Source organism: Corvus kubaryi, unplaced genomic scaffold (genome assembly GCF_017639235.1).
Source record: "Corvus kubaryi isolate FWS band 111438036 unplaced genomic scaffold, C.kubaryi_AGA036_p1.0 37367, whole genome shotgun sequence".
Lineage (NCBI taxonomy): Eukaryota > Metazoa > Chordata > Aves > Passeriformes > Corvidae > Corvus > Corvus kubaryi.
The window spans coordinates 1275489-1298633 of NW_024581119.1; the positions used below are offsets into that span (position 1 = coordinate 1275489).

Here is a 23145-nt window from a genome sequence, read left to right on the forward strand (position 1 = left end):
TTTTTTGGTGAAATACCAATGGGAAAACTGCGAGACCTGGGCTGAAAGTGTGATTTAAGATGCATTCCCTTTCCTTGCACTGTTCCAAGAAGGGAATCAATCACACTCCAGGAGAGTGGGACACACACATTTGTGTTTCACAACACAGCAGCTCCTCTGACGGATGTAGAGAGGCAACACTCCTTTTTTCCAGGTTATATTTTTGCTTTTCCAAATCCTTTCCTTGCCTTTATCCCCATCACAAGGCTCCCACACACCCCCTGGACATTCCAGATGTGGATTCCACCCTGGGACAGCTTTCTTAGTGTACACTGAACATAAAAAGGTGACACAAGGCTGGTTTAAGGCACAAATAAACAGGAAAGCTTCATCCTCAGCTGGCCATACTGAACATATCAGTTAAACAAGCAATTACATTTTTACCCTCAATCCCAAAAGACAAACAGCACCACAAGTCCCTGCTTTTGACTGTGGAGTTGAGTGGAAGGAGCTATTCTGCACTAACTGTGTTGTGGTTAGGCACTGATAATTCACAGATCCCAGGAGCAAATGCCTGGTTCTGTCACTTTGTGCCCCACAGCAGCTCCCAGAACAGGCAGGGGCACTCCTGGCTGCTGCCCTGGGTGAACCCTGAGCCACCCGAGACCCCCTGAGCAGCAGTGCTGAATTCCTGCCATATTTGTGGCAGATGGACAGAACAAGACCAGCATCTCCTTGGTCCCCTCTAGCTCTGAGATAATTAGTAATGAGTACAGAGATTTTGAAGTGCTAAGGGAACACTGCTCTTGCAGAATCTGACCTTTTATCCAACACAGGCTGGATTTTTTTCCCCAGTGATTGAGCACCAAGACTAATAGGAACACCCTTTGGAAAGATGCTTATTTTTGATTTTAAATGTCAGAGATGCTGCTGTACTTTAGACACAGCCATTCCCGTGATTAATTACTTGCTTTGCCGAAACTTTTCTTACCTTTTCTTCACTCTGAATTACCTAATTTCTAGCTCCTGATTCACTCCTTCCTCCCCCAATACTTTAAATTCATTTCTGCTTTGAGAAACATTTCTCTTCAAATAAAAGAATACTCCTAAGGGCTGAAAACCAACAGGTGGAGCAGTGCAAGCCCTGGTGAAGAACAGCTTTCTCTCCGTAAATACACGTTTATTTCATTTATCTCAAGCAGGTGGATGCAATCCAGACACAGGGCTGTAAAATTAAAACTGGGTTAGTGTGTCAAACAGAGGAGGAAGAAGTTTAGTGGGAAAAGTTTAGTCCAGCAGAATCAGCAACCCTATAATGAGTGAAAATGTGAGTAGCTGAAGAGAGAAGGTGGTCAGCAGCAGGTTAGAGAAGGGACTCATGCTCAGCCATGCATCCTCCCTGCAGCACGGGGCTGCAAAGCAAACCAGCATTACAGGGGTGCTTCATGCCAGGGCAGCTCCCGTTCACACACGGCAGAAATCGGCCTGTCCCACCCTCCTCAGAGCCTTTAAAACAGGGCAATCCTTTAAGGACCCCACATGATGCTGCTGCTGCTTGGCTGGTTGAGAGCCAGCAGCTCCACAGAGTCCAGATTTCCCCTGTATAATCCTCAAATATCTGATTAAAATCCTCTCTGCGCAGGAGGGGTGCAGGACCTTGTGCTCCCAGTGACAATGCCGAGGGACTCAGGCTGAGCCACGCTCAAACTTCACCCCCAGGACACTCAGCAAAGGACAAAAGGCCCCCAGCAGGTGCTTTACCTGTGGAGAAGCTCTGCCTTCCTTCCCAGCAGCCAGGTTTAACTCGCAGGAAGGCAGCAGCCTTTGCTGGGAATCCAGGACAGCCCATCCCTGCAGTGTCCCTGCCAGGGCTCACAATCCAGGGGGAGCTCAGCCATCCCCTCCCTGGGCTCCAAATGAACTCAGGGTGAGTCTGATCAGTGAAATAAGGACTTTTCTCCAGGCTCCCAAAGCCTGAATGGCTTCCCAAACCTGCTGGTGAGAGGGGAGCTGAGGGCAGTGCTCTGAGCCACTACATTTCCAATTTATTTTTCATCCACTCCCTGCTAAGCCATTAGCACCAATCCACTCCTGCTGCAGGGAAGCAGGAAATGTTTCCTGGTATCATCTCAACCCTTTGGTTTCTCTTCAGTGCTTCCTTGCCCTAACACTGGTCTGTTGGATTTCACAAGTTCTTGTTTTTATTACGTTTTTCAGAGGGTGCCACAAGCACCGGGCGTGGGTACAACCTGAGGTGGGGAGAGAAGAGAATATGAAAAATCTGCACTTTAAACTGAGCTTAAACCCTTGCCCAGCTGGCAGCAAGGAAAGGTCCTGCATCCTCCCTGTGCTCAGAGAGGAGAATTGGCAATTTTGGCAGCAGAGGAATGAGGAAAGGGCTGATTTCTGCAATCTTTGAGCACCACGTAAACAGGACTGGGAACAGACACCAGGGAGAGCCTCCACGAGGGGCAAAACCACCGAGAAAGAACAGGCTGGGGGTCAGGGGGCACACGAGGGAAGCAAACAGCAGCAGCAGAAATAAGAACAAAACCAGAACGTGCAGAAACGAGACAGCCACGTCTCCCATCCTCCTGGAATTCCACCAGAGGGAAGAGACTGGGGACAGGGTCCTTCTGTGCATGCAGTCATGTGGGAAGGTTACTGGTGTTAGTTTTGTTTTCCTGGCAAACCCCAGCCTAAATCCTTTCCTGGGGGTGGTTCCAGACAAAAAGGTGATTCCAGAACTCCTGGATTGTAAAAATCCAATTGCTGCCTGATTCTCACAGTTCCTTGTTTGGCTGGGGCAGCAGAAAAGCAGGAGCTTCCCTCCCTCCCTCCGCCGAGATTGTGCACAGAGTGAAGCTGTAAAAATCACAACGCTGCAGGAATTGCTCTTCACCACCCCACACTTTGCTGGAGACTGATCCCATCTCCAGGAAGTGCCAGGGTCAATCATTTGCTTCTTGATTTGATGAGGACCAGCAGCTCCTGCGAGCTGAGCTCAGGTTCAACTCTTGCCAGGCTCCCAGAGACTCCGTGGGAGGAACGAGGGGCTCTGGCAGGAAAAGTGCAGCAGCACCTCTGATGTGAGCTGTGTGAGCTCTGGCTCCCAGCAGGAACTCTGTGTGTGCTATTCTACAGTATTTGTATGTAGCATTTTATATAGGGTATTTTATAATAGCATGTTATATAGAGTATTTTATAATACAGCTCTCATCCTAGCTATGCTTAAGTTTCACTCACAATAAAAAGAAGATTATTTCTTAAATCAAATTGTGACACGCTTCCCAATAACCAGATTTCATAAGGAATTCAGGATTATTTTGGAAGGCTATTCAACATGTACAGTGTGGATGTGTGCACATATCCCTCTGTAAATGTGTGTTTTATAGGGTCAAAATGCTGCTAAAGCAACAGGAGAGAGGGTGCTCCCAGGATCTGAGCCCTAACCTCCCGTCAAATTCGAGTCTGTGGTTGGTACCCTGAGAGGCAAAAGGATTTTGGCCTTTGGTGTTCATTCCAGAGGTTTTTTAGCACCATCCTAGGACAGTTCCTTGCAGGACTCTGAGAATGCAGAAGCAAATGACTGAGCCAAGTGATTTTTTGGGGTTTTTCTCCTGTTTTCCCTGCAAGTTTTTTCCAGCTCAGTGCAGCAGCCTGAAGTCGAGTTCTTCCCATGCAGACAGTGACGAGCAACTCCTCCAAAAAGGCTCGGTGGGAAAGGAATTTTTTTTTTTTGGAATTTGGAGATCCCGGAGGGGAATCCTCACCCCAAAAATCTAGGCAACCAATCAGAACAAAGTATTTTACCTTCTGTTCACCAGCGAGGACGACATCATCAGCACCATGCAAGCCACATGACAAATTCACATGATACGCACGCACATGAGTTTGGTTGAAAGGAAAGTGGAGGAGGTCACATGGAAAATACAAAAAAATTAAAAAACTGATGTAAACAATGGGCAAGGGAAAAAAATCCACAACAGAATTACAGAGTAAATAAAAATAGGAGCAAAATTAAATTAGCCAGCATATATCAGAAACACCGGGGGGGACAGTAAAACCGCCTGGAAAATAAGAATATTAAACCACAGCAAGCACTGAGTTATAGCCTTGTGTTAGGCACAGCTTAGTCATACAAAGAACAAAAGGAACTAAAATCACTGTAGTGTGTGCCAGGACTGCTGGAGGAATCCACAAAACTGCTGGGAAGAAAAAGGGAATATTGTTATTCTGGGGCAGCGGAGGCAAAAGGGTCAAAATCAGCCCAAAACGAGGACAAACCTTGGCACCCCACACTGGTGTGCCCTCCCTCTGCAGCACAAACGTGCTCCTAAACAACAACAGCAACAACAACGACAACTGCAAAGGAGAAAATCCTGCTGAGGGTGACCATTGCCAAGGACAGATTTCCATCCAGGAGCTGCGGCTGGATTGGGGTCAGTGGGGGCCACCCAGCAGTGACACCGAGGGGTTGGGGTGTGCAGGGGGGCTCTGCCAGCCAGGACAGGGCAATCCATCACCAACAGGGCCCAAGGAAGGCAGCAGCTGCTGGGAGAGATGGAGGAGTGCAGGGAGAGTGGCAGGGAATGAGGAAAAATCAGCTGCCAGCTCGGAGCAGAGCACTGAGCCCAAGCTCTGCTCCCCTTCCCAAATCACTTCATAACTCGCATTTCTCATGCTCGTGCCTCTGTCTCATCCAAATGAGGCTACTGCACAGTGCTCTGGTAGTTCCCTGTTAATTTGATGTATAGAGAATTAAACCCTTAATCTTTTGGGTGCTTGTCTCTGACAAGATTAAGGACAGACCATTAGCGGGGAAAAAACTGATGGCACAGAATGTAAAATCCATTTGTTACAGCCAAGCTCTCAATCCATTCTCTTTGAACACAGGCTCGCAGAACTCTGGGCACTGTGAAGGAGGGAGGTTTAAGAGTTACTGTGAGATTGCCTGCAAGGAAAATCAGTGTCTTCTGGTCTGGAAGAAACATCTCCCAAACCCCAGTAAGCTCAGCGTAACCTGAGATTTCAAAACAGACAGGAGAGGCTGCCTGAACTCATGAGAGGAAGCTTTAGGTAAAGACCAAGGGCAGAATTAGCAGCATAAATAGAATAAAATGGCTTGGATTGGAAAGAACCTTAAAGATTATCCAGTCCTGGGCAGGGGCACTTTCCACTATCCCAGGTTGCTCCAAGCCCCGTCCAACCTGAAAAAAAATCCCCGTTTTCAAGTGAGCTCAACCATTGCAAGGCAAAACAGATCCCAGAGTGGAGAGAGCTGCAAGGAAAACATCAAAACTGGTACAGAACTATTTACTGGAGCAACCTCAGAGGGTTAAATCCAAGCAGCCACATTCCCAAACCTCTTCCGTGCCTACAGACATCTCCCACACGCCACTGATCCCACCAAGCCCGAGCCCCAATAATGCAGTGAAGAAAACTCTGCAGCCTCATTAGGTTTCTGTCCCTGCCTCTGGTGCCACAGAGCAGCTCTCATTTCCTAATTGCTCCTGGTTTCATTCACTGAACTCCCGAGGTGAGGCAAGGGGAGAGCACAGATCACTCACAGCAGCAGCAGTAATTAAATGATGCAGAGCCAGAGGAGCAGCTGCCCCATGCCAGTGCCCTTCCTCTGCTGTTGAATTTCACATTTTCACAGGCTGCAGCACAACCCAGCATACAAATGTGGGCACTGTCTGCATAAATGCAGTGAATACACAAATAACAGCCCTGCTCCTGCTCAGAGCAGAGCCTGAACTTCAGTGCAGGTGAAAAGAGAAACTTTCACCCTCAAAAAGCCAACACCCCTCCTCCTCCTCCCCACACAGCCCCCACAGCAAAAAACTGTGGAAAATGTTTATCAGTAATTAGCTCTTAGGATCTTTTCTGGGCAAAGATTTTTTTTTTTTTTTAAGGAACAAAATGTTCTGTAAAACATGAACCCAACGTTTTCCCTCCAAGGGAAGCTGTCTCCAGCCCACACATAAACAGCCAGGAGGAGTCTCTGCCTTCTAAGGAGTAAAGAATGATTAGCAGCCCCTGCCCTTTGTCCTCTCCAGCCCATCCTCCAAGTCTGACAGGAATTAAAAGGTCTCTTCACAGCACCTGAGTGCGTCAGGGATTGGGGTTTGGCACTTTATAAATAAAAATTGCTGCACAAGGAACACGCTGGCTGTGGGCACTAGCAGACACAGGACATGTAAAGCCACATGTAAGACCATGAAACGTGCCAGTCATAAATGCAGCATTAATTATAATTAATTATAAATTCCTGTGACTGGCCATACTCTCCTCTCCCTCCATCCCAACCCCCAGAATCATCCCACACTTCATGCTTTTAGTGTTTTCCATTCAGAAGCAATGAACCATTTCTAACCCCCTTAGGTAAATACCTCAGTGACCTCTGATTCTCACAAACACTCTCTTTATTATTGCAAATTCCAAACACACACATGCACCAGGTAAACTCAGATCTTCCTTAGACGTTTTTCTTCTTCTTCCTTGACCACCCAACCAACGAGTGAGTCTGAATCCAGTTCCCACCTCAGCCTGGGATTCCTTGGGAGGTCTGAGACCTCTTTTAAGGCAAGCAGGGCACTGGGGCTAAGCTGGGATCTCTCCTGCAGGATATTCTACCTCCTCATTTGCATCTTCTTCCAGCCCCCAATATCCCTAATTTTAATACCAACTGTATCTCCCTATATTCAAAGCAAACAGAGCGAGGCAGGGCAGCAAGGAAATTATTTCATCCACATCCCTTTTGCAAAGGCAGCTTTATCACTAAAATGGGAAGCAGGAAAGGAAAACATTCGTTTTGGAAATGATAATCTGTGGGGTTTTTTTCCCCTCTTTCTCTCCCTCTCTGTGCTTCTTCTCAATCTCTTATTCTCATTTTTCAGCCCGTGCTCGGCGGAATGAGGGGCGGAGGGGCAAGAGCGGCACCATGCTGGGCTCTCAACATGCTCACACAGCAAACTGCTGCTAACAGACACCAAACAATGCCACAGAGCCCTGGAATTCCCTGGGTCCGGGGCTCCAGCAGCACAGGCAGCACTCCAGAGCAAGGGGAGCAGTCCCCAGCTACTCACTCGGTGCCGCTGAGCTCTGGGATGCGGCGGGAGGCTGGGTTGCTATGGAAACAGGAAGGATGGACAGGACACAGTCAAGGTGAGGCACTCCATGGGAATCAGGGGGAGAGGCAGGGCCAGGGGTGACAGGAGGGGAAGAGAGGAGGTTTAATGAGGAGGGAGGTGAGGGTGACACCGAGGCCGCGTGGCGGGCGGGTGTCACCCACAGGGGCTGCCGAAATCCTGCCCTGCTGCTGTTTGCCAAGTCAGGGACGGGGGTGCTGGCAGCCCCAGGGCCCTCCAGGGGACAGGGAAGGCAGCCTGCCCTGAGGCTTTCCTCATCCTGAAGCGTTCTGAAGCTCCAAATCCCCAGTTTTACCCCCCCTTTTGGCCCCAACCAGCCCATTAATGGACTATTTGGGAGGCCTCCAGGAGCAATTCCTGAGGACCCCCCTCCTCCTTGCATGACACCCAGGGAACAAAGAGAGAGGGGGAAAATTGGTCAAAGAACCCTAAAGGTGTGAGCACCTCAGGAAATAAATGAGTTTGGAGAGAAGCCTGCACTCCCCAGAGCACAGACTGTGCAAGCACTGACACCAGGGTCTCCAGGGCACAAGGACAAGGAATGTCTTTGGTTCCACACGTCCTGGGAAGAACCCAGCAGGAGGGACAGGAGCTGGGAGGGATTTCTCTGTTAGTGCCCACAAAACCTTTAAAACCAAAAGAATTCTCACTGCTGTGCCTCCAACAGGCAGAGAACTGTGGGGACACGAGGAGGGTAAACCAGACCATGGGAAGCTGCAGAGCAGCCCCAGGGAGAGAGATCTGGGAGGAAAAACCTCCAGGGAAGCAGGAAAACAGCCAGGGGTGTTAGAAGTGCACCACACTCAGTGAAGAAATCATGCAGAGCACACAGGAGTAAACCCCTCCTGCCATACTCACTCTCTGCTGCACGGGAGGTGGGGGCAGCAGCACTGGCTAAAGAAAGAGAAATAAGGTGAGCAAAGGGAGGGGAACCCTGCAAAATGCTGCCAAAACCCAGGAAATGAGAAGATGTGGAATGTGGAGGTGATTTTAGTGTTGGTTTGTAGGCTTGGGGGTTTGTACACGAAGATGTTTCTGTACCAGCCCCACACACAGCACACACACGCTCAGGGCCAAAAACTCCCCCTGCTCCCCAGGCCTTTGTTTGGCTTCAGAGTCGTAAGGAAAACGAAACTAAGAAAAGCAGCAAATTGTTAAAATGAAAATAGAAAGCCAGGTCAACTCAGATGTTCTCTCAACCCCCAGAATTTTCATCTGTGCCAGGATAATACATAATTATCACTAATTACCTCATGGAGAGGCCCTCTAAGATAGACAGAAACTGCTTTTACTTATTGAGGGAAATTAAATAAATCAAAATGACTTCAGACTTATCCCAGCAGGCATTAAAAACTGTGTCAGGTTTTACATTCAGACAGAAAGTTGAAATAACAGGGCAAGGAAAACGAGTGGCTTTGGTTAATCTGAGCTGTAAAATTCCTGAAACATCTTTGTGACCTTCAAATCACACTTGGGGGGGACACAAATTCTTCCTGCTTTTGACTCTGCCCACAAACAGGCGACTGGAATTCCAGCAGAGATGGAAAAAAAAGGGCATTTCTGTGGTGCCATTTCCTCAGTCAGGATCCGAGATGGGCTCTGGGAAGGAGCAGAGAGAGAACTGGAGGACACAATGCCCAGGATGATCCCAGCTGCAAAGCTTGGAAGAGCAGGATGGATTTGTAAATGAAAAATGGGTTAAAGGAGGAAGAACTGGAACTTACCCTGCAGCTGGGGAGCACAGAGTGCTTGACAGCCCATTGCCACATGAAAATTAAAAAAAAAAAAGCGAAAGACTCCAGTACAAAAGTGATGGAATGTTCTGCAAAACCACCTACCTGTCCCCAGGTGAGGGCCATGAGGCTGGGCAGACAGGTCTGGCGGTGGGGCTGAAACAGAGCTTTTCATGTTCTTTTTCCTCTCTTCTCAACTGGATTTTTCCCCTCTTCCTGCAGCACTGATGTGGATCCCCAGCCCTGCCCTCCCTGGAGGGCTGTTGGTTATCTCCAATTCAGAAGGGCCCCAACCCTCAGCCTCTAACCCTGACCACGATCAGCCTCAAGGAATTATTTCTCCTGGAATTAACAGGCTCCAAACAATTTCAGGCTGCACAAATATTCTGGAAATGCCTCCCAGGTGCCTCCCTAACTGCTGCAATTTGCAATCCTGCCTGTCCATCTGTCCATCCATCCTTCCCCTTCCTGCTCCACTAAATCCAAGCTTTTGTCCAGTGCACTCTTTAAGGGGGAACGGCACAGGCGTGATTCAAAATTGGGGTTAAAATAAAAATACAAAGAAACCTCTCCTGTTTTTCACTTCAGGAATCTCAAAGAATGTGACAGCAGCTCCTTCGAGCTTGTCCTTGTAATCCTGGGAATAGCAGTAGCTCCCCACAAGGATGCATTGATAAATGGAATAATGCTCAGTGGGATGAAGAGGTTTCTTTAGCTCCACTGATCAGCTCTGATTGGAAAGGCACAAGGCTCTGGAGCCATCCCAGTGTTTCACTCCCAGTTACACAGATCCATCACATTTCTGACTCATTCTGCACTGGGGAGGGGGGAACATGTGGGGTTTTTTTAAATGTAGTATGAGATTTATTTATTTAATTACTCAATCTACACAAGTGCTGGAAGACTGGCCAGTGGTAAAAATTATTAGTGAGAAGAGGAAAAAAATTTGAATTTTTTTCTTCCGTTTTGTGCATTCAAAATTGTGGAGATATTCAAAATTTTGAAGTTTTTGTCTGGCTCTGGTCTAAACCAGATCTGCAATTTAGCTGAATTGATTTCCCTGAATTATCTCAATATCATTAAAATTGAACAATTTTTAATGGACTCATAAATATGAAGCCTTCCACTACTCCACTCTGTAGTCAACAAGCTAACTATAATTATTTTTATTATTATTATTATTAGATAATCACTACATTAAATATTTCAGTTGCATGCTTTAGAGCACAGACAAAGAGTTAACCCTAATTCTGTTCTAAAACACAGCACAGTGACTACTCCAGAGTCAGTGTTGTTAGGAAATGGACACTACCAGTTACTGCAATCCTAAAGCCCCTGAGGGGAAAAAGGCACTAAATTAAAAGCTAAAAGTTCTGGGTGTTAGAGGAACACTCTAAAAACACAAAGAGAGAGTGAAAGAAATGCAGAGAGCACTTACGTGGGTGAGGGATGCCTGCAGTTTATCCACGGATGGGACACAGACCAAAAACAAAATAAAAAGAGATAGACACACACACAAAAAATAAACGTAGAGGATGTGAGGAGACAGAGAATATGGAGCTGGAAAATCCCAATCCCAGTGTGTCCTGCTCAGCAGTGATGGGCAGAAGGTGGCAAAGAGGAGCCCAGGCACAGCTCAGGGGGCTCCAGACATGCTCGGGGTGGGCTGGGAAGTGCCAGCCCCGGGTCCAGCAGGGGGGTCTGGAGAGAGAATTCTGGCAGAGCTACAGAGCAGCTACACAGGGCTGGGAAGGACAGGTGCAGGGCTGAATGCAGGGGCAATGGGAAAGAAGAGCCACGGGAGAACCACCTCTCCCTGCCTGCTTTGCTCACATCTCCCCTGCCCACTCCGCTCTTTCGGTTTTTTCCTCTTTTCCGCCTTCCCACCTTGAAGAACTCCCTGGTTTTAATTCCTTCCCCAACAGGAGGACAGTGCTGGGCACAGCAGAACATGGAAGAGGGCCCAGGGAGAGCAGAGAAGAGCCTGAGGAATCCATTGAATCCCCTCAAGTGCTGCATGGGCATCTCAAAGCAGGATGCGCAGAACAGAGAAACCCTCCCTCCCTTCTCTTTCCACAACCCAAGGCCAGTCCTGTGCTCAACACCTTAATCTGCAAAACAAACCAGCCTTGTGACAGTGCCATCACATTCTCTGTGACCAAAACCCTTCTCAGCTGCTTTTTCTCATTGAAATTCTCCTTTCCACAGTCCCTTCTCTTTGGCAACACCAAGGTTGAACTGGAAACACCAACCAGTGCAAAGAGAACAATTCCTCTGCCTCCTCCCTTCACAGAAGATTTTTTAATTATCAACAAAATCCACTACAACCCAAAACCACAGAGAAAACAGAGGGTGCAGCCAGGTCTGTGAGAGAGAAAAGGTGTGATCCATGCACGGCAGAGATTCCCTGGGGAGGTCCAGGAGAGAGAAGCAGAGGGGGGCTGGGCTGTACTTACGAACTGGTTGTGTCTTGAACTCGGCGGGCAGGCTGAGCTCCCCCACGCCCTTGCCATTGACTGCTGACAGCCTCACGGCATAGGTGGTCTCAGGCTTCAGCCCCGTGATGGTCACCATCCCCTCCACGTTGGCTGGGGCAGAAACAAGGGGGGGAAAAGGCAAAGAAAAGCTCAGGACTCAAAGAAGGAAAGAAACAAACTCTGTTTTCCCCATGCAGGGAGAAAAGAGACAAATAAACCTGACTCTAGCTGGGATCTCATCACTCCAGCGGGGACCTAAACCAAAAATTTCAGCTCTGCACAGGGTTGGTGGTGAAAAATCCAGCTGTGGAGTAGAACTCTCCTTTCCACAGTCCTCCTCAAACCAAAACTCTTTTGATTTATTTGACTCCAAGATGGATTTTATGCTGTGAGCACTGCTATAGATCGCTTCAACAAGACAAGTTTGCTGCTGGAATAGCAGGGTTTATTTTCCAAGAGGGACTAAAGGGTGACAGATGGGGGTTGAAAAGCCTCCTGTGGGAAGCAGCAAGTGAAAACTTTTATTCCAAGCACAGGGTTCGTCACCTTGCTCAGAGAGATCTGTGACAGAGCTCTCAGCACAGCCCAACTCTCATTTCCACTTGAAAATTCCAGGTGTCACTCCCAGCAAATGTTTAAAAACCTGTCTGGGGCCTCCAACCCGAACCCTCCACCCTCCCTGGCTTTTCCCTAAAGGAAAGTCACTTTTTTTTCAGTGCAGCTGGGTAAGGAACCAGCTTTTTCTGTCGTTCCTACCTTCCTTGGCATCGTAGAGCCTGGAGTGCCACTCGACCTCGCCCAGGGCCCTCCACTCTGCCTTGTACCTGAGGATGGGCACCCCGCCCGTGGCCTCGGGCTCGTCAAACTCCACCTGGGCACTGCTGGAATAGGGCTCCACTCTGCCGATGGACGGGGACGAGGGGGTGTCTGGGGACAAGGGACAACAGCCAGTGAGACACAGGGAACTGGGAAGGGAGCTTCAGTGGCAGCTGGGAACACCAAACAGCCCCTGGCAGCATACAGCAGAGGAGAAGGGCAGGGCTGAGGCTCGGAGAGTGTTTAGGCAGCTTTTGACAATGTTAATTAGTGCACAGCTCTTCATTTTGTCTCCTCTCTAAGGGGCTGGAGACTCCCAGTCCCTTCTCCAAAACAAAACAAGCAGGGCAGTGCAGCAAAGGCATCCTGGGTGCCACTCTGTGCCCACAGCCCCTTCCACAGGGCGCTGCAAGGCAGAGCTCGACCACTCCCAATCTGCCTCTGTGGCAGCCCTGGAGCCCCTCCCAGGGGCTGGCACAGCTCTGAGGCTCAGGTCCTGCATTACAGCTGCCAGGAGGGCATTTTGCTGATTTGGGGTGCACAAATCAAAGATCACAGCTCTGACAAAGCGCTCTGGGAGCACAGAGAAGAACGAGCCCCTGAGATACAAGGGAACAGAGATGCTGAGCAGCTCCAACCCAACACGAGATCCATGAACAGCCTCTCCTGCTACCCCAGCAGCACAAACTAGCAAAGCAGGGCCACTCTGCCACCTGCTGACACATCCCCTGCCCTCCAGGCTCACCTGCCTGCACCAGGATGAACTCGGAGGACTCCTGCCCGATGCGGTTCACAGCAGTGCAGTTGTAGTTCCCAAAGTCATTCTCCGAGTCTGGGGTCACCTGTGCGGGGAAGGAAGGCTCAAGCTCTGATCACAAAACCCTTTTCCACTCTGCCAAGGCACCCTGCATTTAGCTGGGGAGAAGCTACAATAAAATCCAGGTGTTTGTGCTCCCAGGGCTGTCCATGGGGGACAGAACTGCTGTGGGCAAAGATCAGAGGCGAGGAGGGGCTGTGTCTTCTTGTTACCTGATCTTCTTTATCTTCTATGACCTGATATTTCTCAGCGTTTATATGCTAGAAACTTCCACCAACAGGACAACACTTAATTCCTTTCAGCATCAGTTATTGGATGGCACTGAGCCCTCCTGGCTTTCCTCACCTCCAGGTAACTTGCTGAGGGGGTGTTGTAGATCTTGATGTTGCTGTAGTTGGAGCTGGGAAGGAGCTGCCCGTCCCGGAACCAGGAGATGACAGCGCTGGGGTAGGCAAACACCTCACAGGTGATGTTCACTTGGTTTCCTTCCCAGGTGTACACGGCCACAGGGCCCTGGAGCTTGGGGGCATCTGAAAGACACATTTGGGAAAGCAATTGGAGCCAGCCAAGCTCCCAAAGCAGCCCAGGCAGCCTCACTGTGAGGAGGATCCCTTGGCTGGAGTCCACCTTAATGCGGGAAAGGGAACCTAATATAGGAATGGGAACTGTCCTCTCTTCCAGGGGGATGGGGAGTGTCTTTTGCTGAAGGGCAAAACCTGCTCAGCCCCAAAGCTGCTCCTGCGCAGCGTGGGAGGAGCGGGCAGCAGGATGGATCTGGGAAATTGTGCCAGGAAAGTTGTTCTAGGGGAGAATTTTGATTCCCACCAAATGGGACTGCAGCAGATCCGTGGTGAGGTGCGAAGAGCATCCCAGCTGCAGACAGCTGGAGCAAACACCCTGCAACATCTCAGACAGCCTTTTACCAGACTGAGTTGCTTCCACGCCCTCACCCCCAGCACCACGCACATGCTGGGACACAGGGAAGGGACAGGGAATAAACCAGCTCCCTGTAAACCTCCTGTCCCGGGTTGCAGTGTATTCTATTCCCATCCTCATGAGCTGGTGAAATCAGGTGGGGCAGTGTTTCCTTGCCTCCTCCCCCCCAGACTATCTTGCTGTTCATGGCCCATCATTGTCCTGCCCCATGACTCATAGATAACTCCCTCCGGACTATCTTCTGTTAATGAGCCTAATCAACACTTGGCCTCATGACTCATTACCCCATTGTGAGATGCTCCACCCAGAGGGAGGAACCAAGCATCCCATCGTGGATATAATCTGAGACTCTGAACACCAGAGACAACCCTTCCACTGGATTTCCAGAGGGCAGGAGCTACACAGCCACCACTGGACCTTCTGTGGAAGAGCAGCCCCTTTTTTCTACAGGATCACCACTTCAGGAGGACTGCAGCCACCATTCTACCAGACTGCTGACTAACAGGGTGTCAGGCTGTATCTTGACTCTGTCAATCTGAACCAGCGTTTTCTTTTCGTTTTTCTTTTTTCTTTATTTTCCCCATTAAATTGTTATTCTGACTTGGTGCACCTCCCCAGCCCGCCGTGCCTGCTTACACTGCACTTCCAGGTACATGGCCTGCGAGTCCTGGCCGATGGTGTTGCTGGCGGTGCACACGTACTCGCCCGCGTCCGTGTACTGGATCTCCTTGAGGGTCAGCGAGGACACGCGCGCGTGGCTGCGCACGATGATCCGCCCGTCCAGCGTCTGCACGAGAGGGGAACGCCGTCAGAGGCCGAGCCCCGAGCCCCCAAACGGACAGCACGAACTCTACCTCACGCCAACCCTGCAGAACTGGGGGGATCGCCTCACCTGAGGCCAGGTGAGACCACGAGAGGCAATTCCAAGAGTTCCCTGTCACACAGGGCTCACTGCAGTGGCTCAAAGCACTCAGGAGAAGGGGAAAACATGAAAAGAAGGACCAAAGTATCAGCTGCTACTGCACATCTGAGGGCAAAGTCGAGCTTCTCCCCAGAATGGGAACTGCAGAGATCCAGCTCTGGTTAAAAAGTTTTGCCAGCATGCAAAGAAAAAAACAAGGAAACCTCCCCAAGAGCTTCCAGTCAGAGAATCCAGCCCTTCCTGCTCTCTCAGCAATACTGGTTTTATCTCAGTGGCCCTGAAATGGGGTAAGGAAGAACAGATCCAGAGCTCAGAGCTGAATCAGGCAAAAAGGAAGCTCAGAACTTCCACCTGAACGTGGCACACGAAGAGAGGAAAGTGCAGTGAAAAGGGCGAGAAAACCCTGCCTCAAGAAAATTCCAGAACCATTTCCCACATGCAAGAGAGTGTGGGGATGCCACTGGCAGGGAGACAAGGAATGTAAAATCCAGGGGCATTGCCAGGGGACTGCAGCCACCCCACCCGCCCCAGGCTGGGTGTTTTCCTCTCCAGTTTGTCACCAAAGCCCCCCTGCTCCCTTAATCCATGAAAACACAAAGCCATGGACTCCTCTCTCCCTCCTGGTGCTTCTGCCTCAGCCTGGAAGCTCTGAAGCACCAACTCTCTCCTCTCGTTTCTGATTCTGCAGCACAAGCACAAGGGAGTAAATTTGGCACCCTCGTGGCTGTGCCTGCTGCTGCATCCTGCCACTCTCCAGGAGCATCTGTTTTCTTGGAAGGTACAGGACAAGCGCTGATGAATGAGTAAAACCCTGAGCATTTCCAACAGCCAAGTGCACAGAAAACATCTCTGGTATCTCAGGTGTCAGACCTCTGGGCCTGAAACTTCTCTCTGTGCTGAGCTAAAGGTCTCAGGCCCTGAGACTGACAAAGTTTCTACAAATAAATGTCACTTGTCACCTCTGTTAGTTCCAGTATCAGTTCATGTGCACCAGGCCAATTTCAAATGCACAAAAATAGAATCTTTGATGACACATAAACAACCACAGGTATTTTTCTCCTCTCTTTTTCCCTGCTGCAATCCCTGGCCAATGCCATGAGCTACAAAATCCATCCCTTTCCTGCTGGGAACAGTTATTCCATGGACACATGGTGCTGTGGGCATCATTTCCTAGAGCCTTACATGAAAGCACTGTGGTATCACACAACCCAAACCTGCTTTCATCTCACTCCCCTGGCTGACTGCACTGCTCTCCTTTTGTCTGACTTGTGATTTCCCTCCAAACCCCAGCTCACTTCCAGCCGGATCCACGGATGCCAGGACTCCAGACCTGGGGGAGTATTCTCAATACTTGTCTCTGTCACCTCACCAGAAGAGTATAAGGGACAAAACACTGGTGTAGGATCACCACAGGTAATTCTAGAAAAGGCAATTTTACACCCAAATTCTCCTGCCTTTCTCCCTGCTCCCTCAAGATCCAACACAAAGGAGTGCCAGGAAATCATGGTCAATGCTGATTTCATGAGCAATGCAACTGATTCTGAAGATGAAGCTCTGTTTTTTAATGCAAAAAGGGACAAGGAAGGACAAAGAGAGATCAGGAGAAAAACGTCTACCCAAGAAAGCACACTACAAGTTTCCTCTATCCCCACTGCAGCCCATCAGATGCTCTGGCTGTTGGAGACAGGACGGGCAGGAACCTGTGAGCCAGATGCTGACATCTGTAACCCCTTTACTTAAATCTCCCTGATTCCAAGGATCTGGGCCAACAAAACGCTTCCTGTGCCGGGGAGACAAGTTCAGGGACACGGGCAGTAACCCATGGCACAGAACAGAGCAGGATGCTCTCTGTATTGCCAATTATTGCAATTCATCCTGAGGCACTGCAGGTATTTTTCCCCAAACTCTGGCCATGCCCTGGGGCGCAGCCACTTCGGGCACACCTGGCCCAGAGCTCAACAGCTCAGGGCTGAAGGGGCAGAGGACAGACCTTCACCTTCTGGAGCTTTCAGCCCTTTCCCAAACAAACATCCACGAATAATTCCACACACTCCTGTCTCCTCACGCACTTCCCACGTCCTCACAAACCCTCTGAAAATCCTGACCACAGGCAGGAATTCCACCGAAGGAAGATGAGGGGTCTGTCCTTGCTCTGTGCTTGCAGGGCAGTGTTTGATATTTGTATTTAACCTGCAGCCATTCCTCAGGCTGCACCAACTCCCAGTTACCAGAGGGGCATCACCGGTTTGGGCTGTGACTGAGGGAGCACAGAGATGCTGCCAGGACTGACTTCACCTCCTCACCCTAAATTCCTTTAGTGAAAGTGAAATACTTAATGCCAAACATTCCCTGACCTCCATGCTGCTGCTGGAATCCACTGCTAAAAGCCTCCAGGCAACTTTAAAGCAATTTTAGAGAGATATCCTGCACCCCACTGGGGTATTTTAAGATACAGAGGCAGTAAGAAATTTAGAGACAGCAAACTTAATAGTATTAGTGCTCAGATTAATCAAAAGCTGCAGAGAGAGAGCACAGAGAAAACACTGGGGGCAGGGAGGGGACAGCTATGACAGGAACTCATGTGAGTCCTGGAGAGATGCAACTACTCAAATTCCAAATTCTTCAATGCAAACTGCTCTGAATATCTGATGCCTCCACCTGCCACAATCCAACAGATTATTCTGAAGGAAGAATGGGCAGGATCTTCTGAGCCCCACATGAAACGCAGCTGGGTGGTGCTTAAGTTACAGCTTCACTTTGTTCAGTCTCTGGGATTTAAGACGGCTTAAAAATAATTTTAAAAATCAGAGCCTCCACAAAGTTCACCCTAAAAATACAAATCCAAGTCACCCAGGTCTGACAGCTCATTTTGTTCTCCACCTGACTCCTGTAATTTGCTTGGGAACTCTTCTTTTGGTCCACTTTGAAGCAAGAGTGCTACAAATCAGGTGCATTATTATTATTATTATTGTTATTATTATTATTAAAGCACAGCACTGAATGTGAAATAAAATCAACCCCCATTTGCAACCCCAGTCACTGCATTATCCCACCTCCCCCCTCGCTGACCCTTGCAGATCAAAGACAAATAAAAATAATTGAGCAATCCAGAGCATTTTCTGGAGAAATGCTCCTCGTGAAAGGTTTCTCTGCATTGACTTGGAAATGGAACATGATGCAGTTGTCCTTTAAAGAGAAGGTCAAACTGAAGGAGTGCCATGAGCAAATAGGTGAGTTGGCTGGAGCAGAGGAGGCTTTCTTGGGGAAAAATTACTTTCCCAAAATACAGGTTGGTGCTAATTCTTCCCTCTCTGAAAGAGAGGATGATTCACACTGGCAGCATAGAAGAAAATGGTGAAAGCAGCATTTTACATTTGCTTTTAATTTTAATCTCATTTTCTTTAATTTTTAAGTGACAAGCAGAGTTCCTCACTCCCAACACAGCTACTTTGCTCATCCAAAAAGTGCATCACCACATGCCAAGCATTTTCTACCTCTAGAAGCTGTTTCTTTTACGTATTGGTATTTAACTGGATCAGATTAATGCTCATTTAGTTGGTTACTGCACTAGAGATTTGTTAATCCGTAATGCTTAGAAGAGAAACCAAAAACCAACAACCTAAGAAGTTTGCTAAAGGTCTGGTAATCTTATACCTCTTGTTTCTCGGGCCGGGTCCACGAAGCCTGGAGAGAACAGATATAGAACACAACAACAACAACAGAAAAAAAGCAATAAAAGTTTATCAAAGGTTGCTTTCAGGTACCAGTGTTTGCAGCACATTGAGCTGTGTGCACATGCAGGCTCCGAGCTGTGCATCTCCTGTGCGTGGGGGGGTCACACCTTCCCTCTCCCATCAATTTAGGTTGGCAATCACCATTTCACAGCCTCTGAATTGGTCTTTAAATGACTAAACAAAGGCTGATGGCACCTAAAGACTGATTTATTACATATCAGTGACTGTTTCCTTTGTCACATCTCACCTTTTCTACACACCTGCTGCTGAGGAAGTAGCCCTGGCCACTGAACTGCAGACTACAGACCTGGTTTTCTCCAGGTCTGTTTGCCACCCCACACCGATTAATTAACACTGATTAATGTGCTCATCATGCATTTGGAGCCCTGTTTCCATGCAGGCTGTGCCAGGAGGAGCAGCAGCCCTGGAGCTGCAGAGCCCTGGCACAGTGGGACAGGACCCCCCAGCTCCAGCTGCCCATGGTCAGGGATGGCAGCACTGGCCCTGGCTGGGCTGGGGACAGCCCCACAGCAGTGAAACATGCACAAACCTTGCATTAAAGCAAATATTTCCCACTCACAGAAAGCCACCAGCAGTGTGGACCGTGTTCACTGCACTTCACAAAGAGCCAAGCTGCTGCGCTCCGTCTTCCCCCTCCAGAATTTCTATTTCAGGTATCTCCTGGTCTCTATTATTTCAATTGATCCCCTTCAGTTCAGGAGTCAAAAATCACCTGCTATCCTGAGAGCCAGCATGGCATCACTGGCTGTGAGGCACGGTGACATTGTGTGGATGTCACAGCACACACGAGTGACAGGGATGGAGATGGAGGCTCAGGGAATGAGAATCAAAACCAGAGCATTGCTGCCACGGGGCTTCTAGTGAGCACTGTGAGACTGAAATACCAACAGATGGGACACACAGCCTCGTGTGGCAATGGCTCTGATGAAAGCAAATGGTTTGCTCATGATGAGAAGCCTGAGGTGGAGCTACCAACCTCTGCAGGGGTTGGGGCACTCCCAAGACCTGGTCATTTCTAGGTGTGTATATCCTGCTGTGCACAAGGTGCTTGAAAGCTGAACAGGCAGCCCAATAACCCAGAATAATCCCTTTTTCAGTCCCAGTTATGTTCAGGGACCCGCCTTGTGAGTCCCCTTCCACTCCTGCTCACTGCTCTCTGTAGTGTCAGCACAGGGGGACACTTCTTATCCCTTGGTGTCAACCCAAAGGAAGACAAAGAAGGAAAAAAGCCCATTCCCAAATCCTCAGAGTTTGCTGTTTCTTTGCAATGGCCCCCAGGGGTGTGGGGAAAGAGGCAGAGCCACACTCCCCATCCCAGAGAATTCCACACTAACTCTTCCTCACCAAGACAGACCAGCTCTACCCAGCACCACGCAGGGAATGAGGGGGGAATCCAAAGCCTCGTGCACCTTCAGATTCCTAAATTATTAAAAACTCATCCATTTGCTTTAGCTGCCAACAACACAGAGCTGAGAGAGGCTGCTGGGCAGCAACAGCAACCCAGAAAATGAGAGGAAGGGTGGACTGGGCTGTTTCTAGGACAGCATAATGCAGTGATGGGATTCTCCTGTCAGAGGGGAGACAGACACCTGTAATTCATCCAAGCAATTCAGATCCATCCAGAAATCTGCATTCTCCTGCTTGAGGAACAGGGAGCCTTGTGGGGCAGCCCTGGGGGAAAGGCCCGGGGACAGCACACAGGTTAAACTGTGTTTGGGATGCAGGAGGGAGAAATCAGAGCTGAACCCTTCCTCTGTTCTTTGACTCCTTTGGTGAGAAGATGTTCCCTTTATTTTCTGCCCTCCAGGGAATGGTGACGAGGCTGGGAGAGCAGCTCCCAGCGAGATCCAGCTCTGGATAAAGGACCAAGGACCTGCAGAGTGTTTCCCTCCCATCCCCACAGGCTGAGCTCCACTGCTGGGTAACAAACCCAGGAATGTCCCCACAGCTGCTCCATGGAAGGGTGGCAGAGCACTCAGAGACTGGGACATCCCAAACTCTGCTGGGAGACATGGCTGAACTAAACCTTGCTTTTGTGGGGGGGTTTGGGTAGGTTTTCCAGAACGTTCATGGGAGTTAAGGCATCTCTACCCCTCTAAAAATCTACACTGAAGGATGACTACAAGAGCAAACATGAGGCAAGAGAGAAGCATCCAAGTACCTGGATAACAGAAATATGCAAAAATAGGGCTTGGTAATTCTTAAAATAGCATTGTTTATCCTGCATCAAAGACCATTCATTTCCTTGTGCTGTCCCAGAGAAAGAAAGTGGAGAATAAACTGAATATATGCCTTTGTAACAGACTATTTAATGGAATTAAATATTCTAATAGAATTTTCTATAGAATATTTATATAGCTATTCTGACCTAAGGATTTGCTGGACATCTGAAACATTCACCTCAACTTAGAGCACAAGATAGAGAATGGGAAAAGTACAAGACAAACCAAAATAAAGTGCACACACACACACACACAGAGAATAATCCAGCCTAGAAAGTGCATGGAATGTGATAAAATAATGTTTGCCCTGAAGGTTTGAACCAGCACATGGACACATGGCAGTACCTCAAACCCTGGCCTCTCCCCCATCTGAAAGTTTCAGAGTATGAACATTTCCCTTACTATTGATCACCACCCTGAGAGCATCGAGCAGGATGTATGAGTCTCAAAAAATCAGCAAAAATTAGTTAGCAGTTTTGCCACTGAGATCTCCATGGTTTAACTGGGCTGCAGAGGGGGGGCTCTTCTACCACTTGGTTTTGTTTTTACATTCTCCTCCCTGACCAAGCTCTGTCTGTGGCTGTGATCCAAACTCCAGAGCCAGCAGCACTGGAGCCCTTGGCACCTCCCAGGGCTCTCCTAACAGACACAAACCCACGAATAAATAACCTCAAATCCTGCCCAAACAGCCCCCAGTCAGGCTGCAGCTTCTGCAGGCACTGGAAACCTCTCCCTGAACATTGCAGGGATTCACAGCAGCCCTGGGATCCAAAAGATGCTAAGAAAGAACTGAAGCTGGAAAACTTTGGCACCCTGATTAATAAAGTTACACATGATCAACGTGGGGAGGGGCTGACGTCATGGGGGCAATTAAAAAAGCTCATTTAGGAGCTGCAGTGCAGGACAGCAGCTGTGGGGACAAGTGACAGTGGACACCTCTGTTGCTCCAAGACTTTCAGAGTGTCACCTGCTGCCTCCACACTGAGCCAGAACCTCTGGCATGGCCAAGGCAGCTGAGCCCTGAAGCATCCTGTTATTAGGAGATTATTAATTAGCAACAACTCCTCATTCCCACTTCTGTCTAGGCATTCTCTGGCTCCAAATTCTGCCTCCTGGTCACTTATGAAACGTCTCCAGTACAGCAGCACGTCCTAACCTCATCTAATCAAAGGAGCTGTCACCATCAACAACACGAGCACTCTTTTTTATGAAGAAAAAACTGCTAATTATTTTTGCCTTTTAAGAACAAAATGGTATTGATGGGATCAACAGAACAGGTGAGCACAAAAGGCAGCCAGGCTTTTGTGCTTCAGGGATGTGCAGTGTCAGAGGACAGCAGGGAGGAGGAACGAACAGGCTCATTTCGGTCCTCTGCATCCTGCAGAGGGAGCAGCCCTCACCTGCCACCTGCACAGCGCGGGCAGCTCTGGCATCAGGGTGCTCATTCCCACCTCCCAGAAGCCTCCTGCAACTGTAGGAACTCCTCTGAAGAGGGTTTAGGGTCTCCTCAGTTTAATCCACCCCTGAGTGATACAGCAGGCATTACAAAGCATCTCCCCAGCTGCTGTAAGCCGAGGTGGCTCCTCACGGGAGGCCACGCGTGGCACTGCTCCGGGCGTGCTGTGACCCTTGGCCCTGCACCTGCTCCCCGGGCAGGGGGAGCAGCAGCATCTCCACGTGCATCCGCATGCAATTCCAGGCCAGGGACAGGCAGGGACGAGCTGTGCTGAGCCCACCAACCCCACAGGGCTTCGGGAAGGGTTGTACCTTCTCCTCGTTGCTGATGTTCCGCGTGGAGGTTCGCCAGGTGATGGAGGGGATGGGGTCCCCTGACGCCTCGCAGGTCAGCGTGATCTGATCCTCCAGCTCCATGGCTGTCTTGTTCTCCACGTAGGTGATTTTGGGTTTGGCTGAGGAGGAGAAGAAAAAGGAACCTTCGCTCAGGTGGGGCTCAGGATGAAGCTGGTCTGCCACCAGCAGAGTTTGAAACAAGCAGCACTGGGGAGAACTGGGACAAGTTCACTGCAGTTGGGGAAGGAGCAGAGTGACATTAAAGAGGGCACCTCCTTGCAGAAGTAAAACACCTAACAAACCTCTTCTGCTCATTCTCACAGCTGAGGCTCCTAAGAGAGGACCCATTTAAGAGTGTACAAATGCTCAGCCCTCAGGATTACCAGCTCACTCTTCCACCTCCCTGCCCACTTTCCCTGCCCCAAATTAGCCTCTTGCTAAGCAGCTTTGTCCGGTGGCTGCACGCAAGGCAGGGAGAATTCCATATTCCTTAACACTTCCAGATTCCTGGGATGCAGGAAAGCTGCTGATTCAGTGCTACAA

The 23145-nt window shown here is 49.3% G+C and overlaps 1 protein-coding gene across 1 annotated transcript in view; it reads right to left on the reverse strand.

Moving 5' to 3' along the window:
* Positions 1 to 22820, reverse strand: part of NCAM1 (neural cell adhesion molecule 1) — a 39639-nt gene extending 16819 nt beyond the window's left edge. Inside the window, exons 1-10 of the mRNA XM_042034324.1 lie at positions 22579 to 22820; positions 18489 to 18518; positions 14549 to 14699; positions 13322 to 13506; positions 12905 to 13001; positions 12100 to 12270; positions 11323 to 11454; positions 10305 to 10319; positions 8972 to 9022; positions 3793 to 3795 (exon numbers count right to left, since the gene is read on the reverse strand). Coding sequence (XP_041890258.1) covers positions 3793 to 3795; positions 8972 to 9022; positions 10305 to 10319; positions 11323 to 11454; positions 12100 to 12270; positions 12905 to 13001; positions 13322 to 13506; positions 14549 to 14699; positions 18489 to 18518; positions 22579 to 22683 — 940 coding nt within the window. The 5' untranslated portion in view covers positions 22684 to 22820. The remainder of the gene's footprint in view (positions 1 to 3792; positions 3796 to 8971; positions 9023 to 10304; positions 10320 to 11322; positions 11455 to 12099; positions 12271 to 12904; positions 13002 to 13321; positions 13507 to 14548; positions 14700 to 18488; positions 18519 to 22578) is intronic.
* Positions 22821 to 23145: the final 325 nt, after the last annotated feature.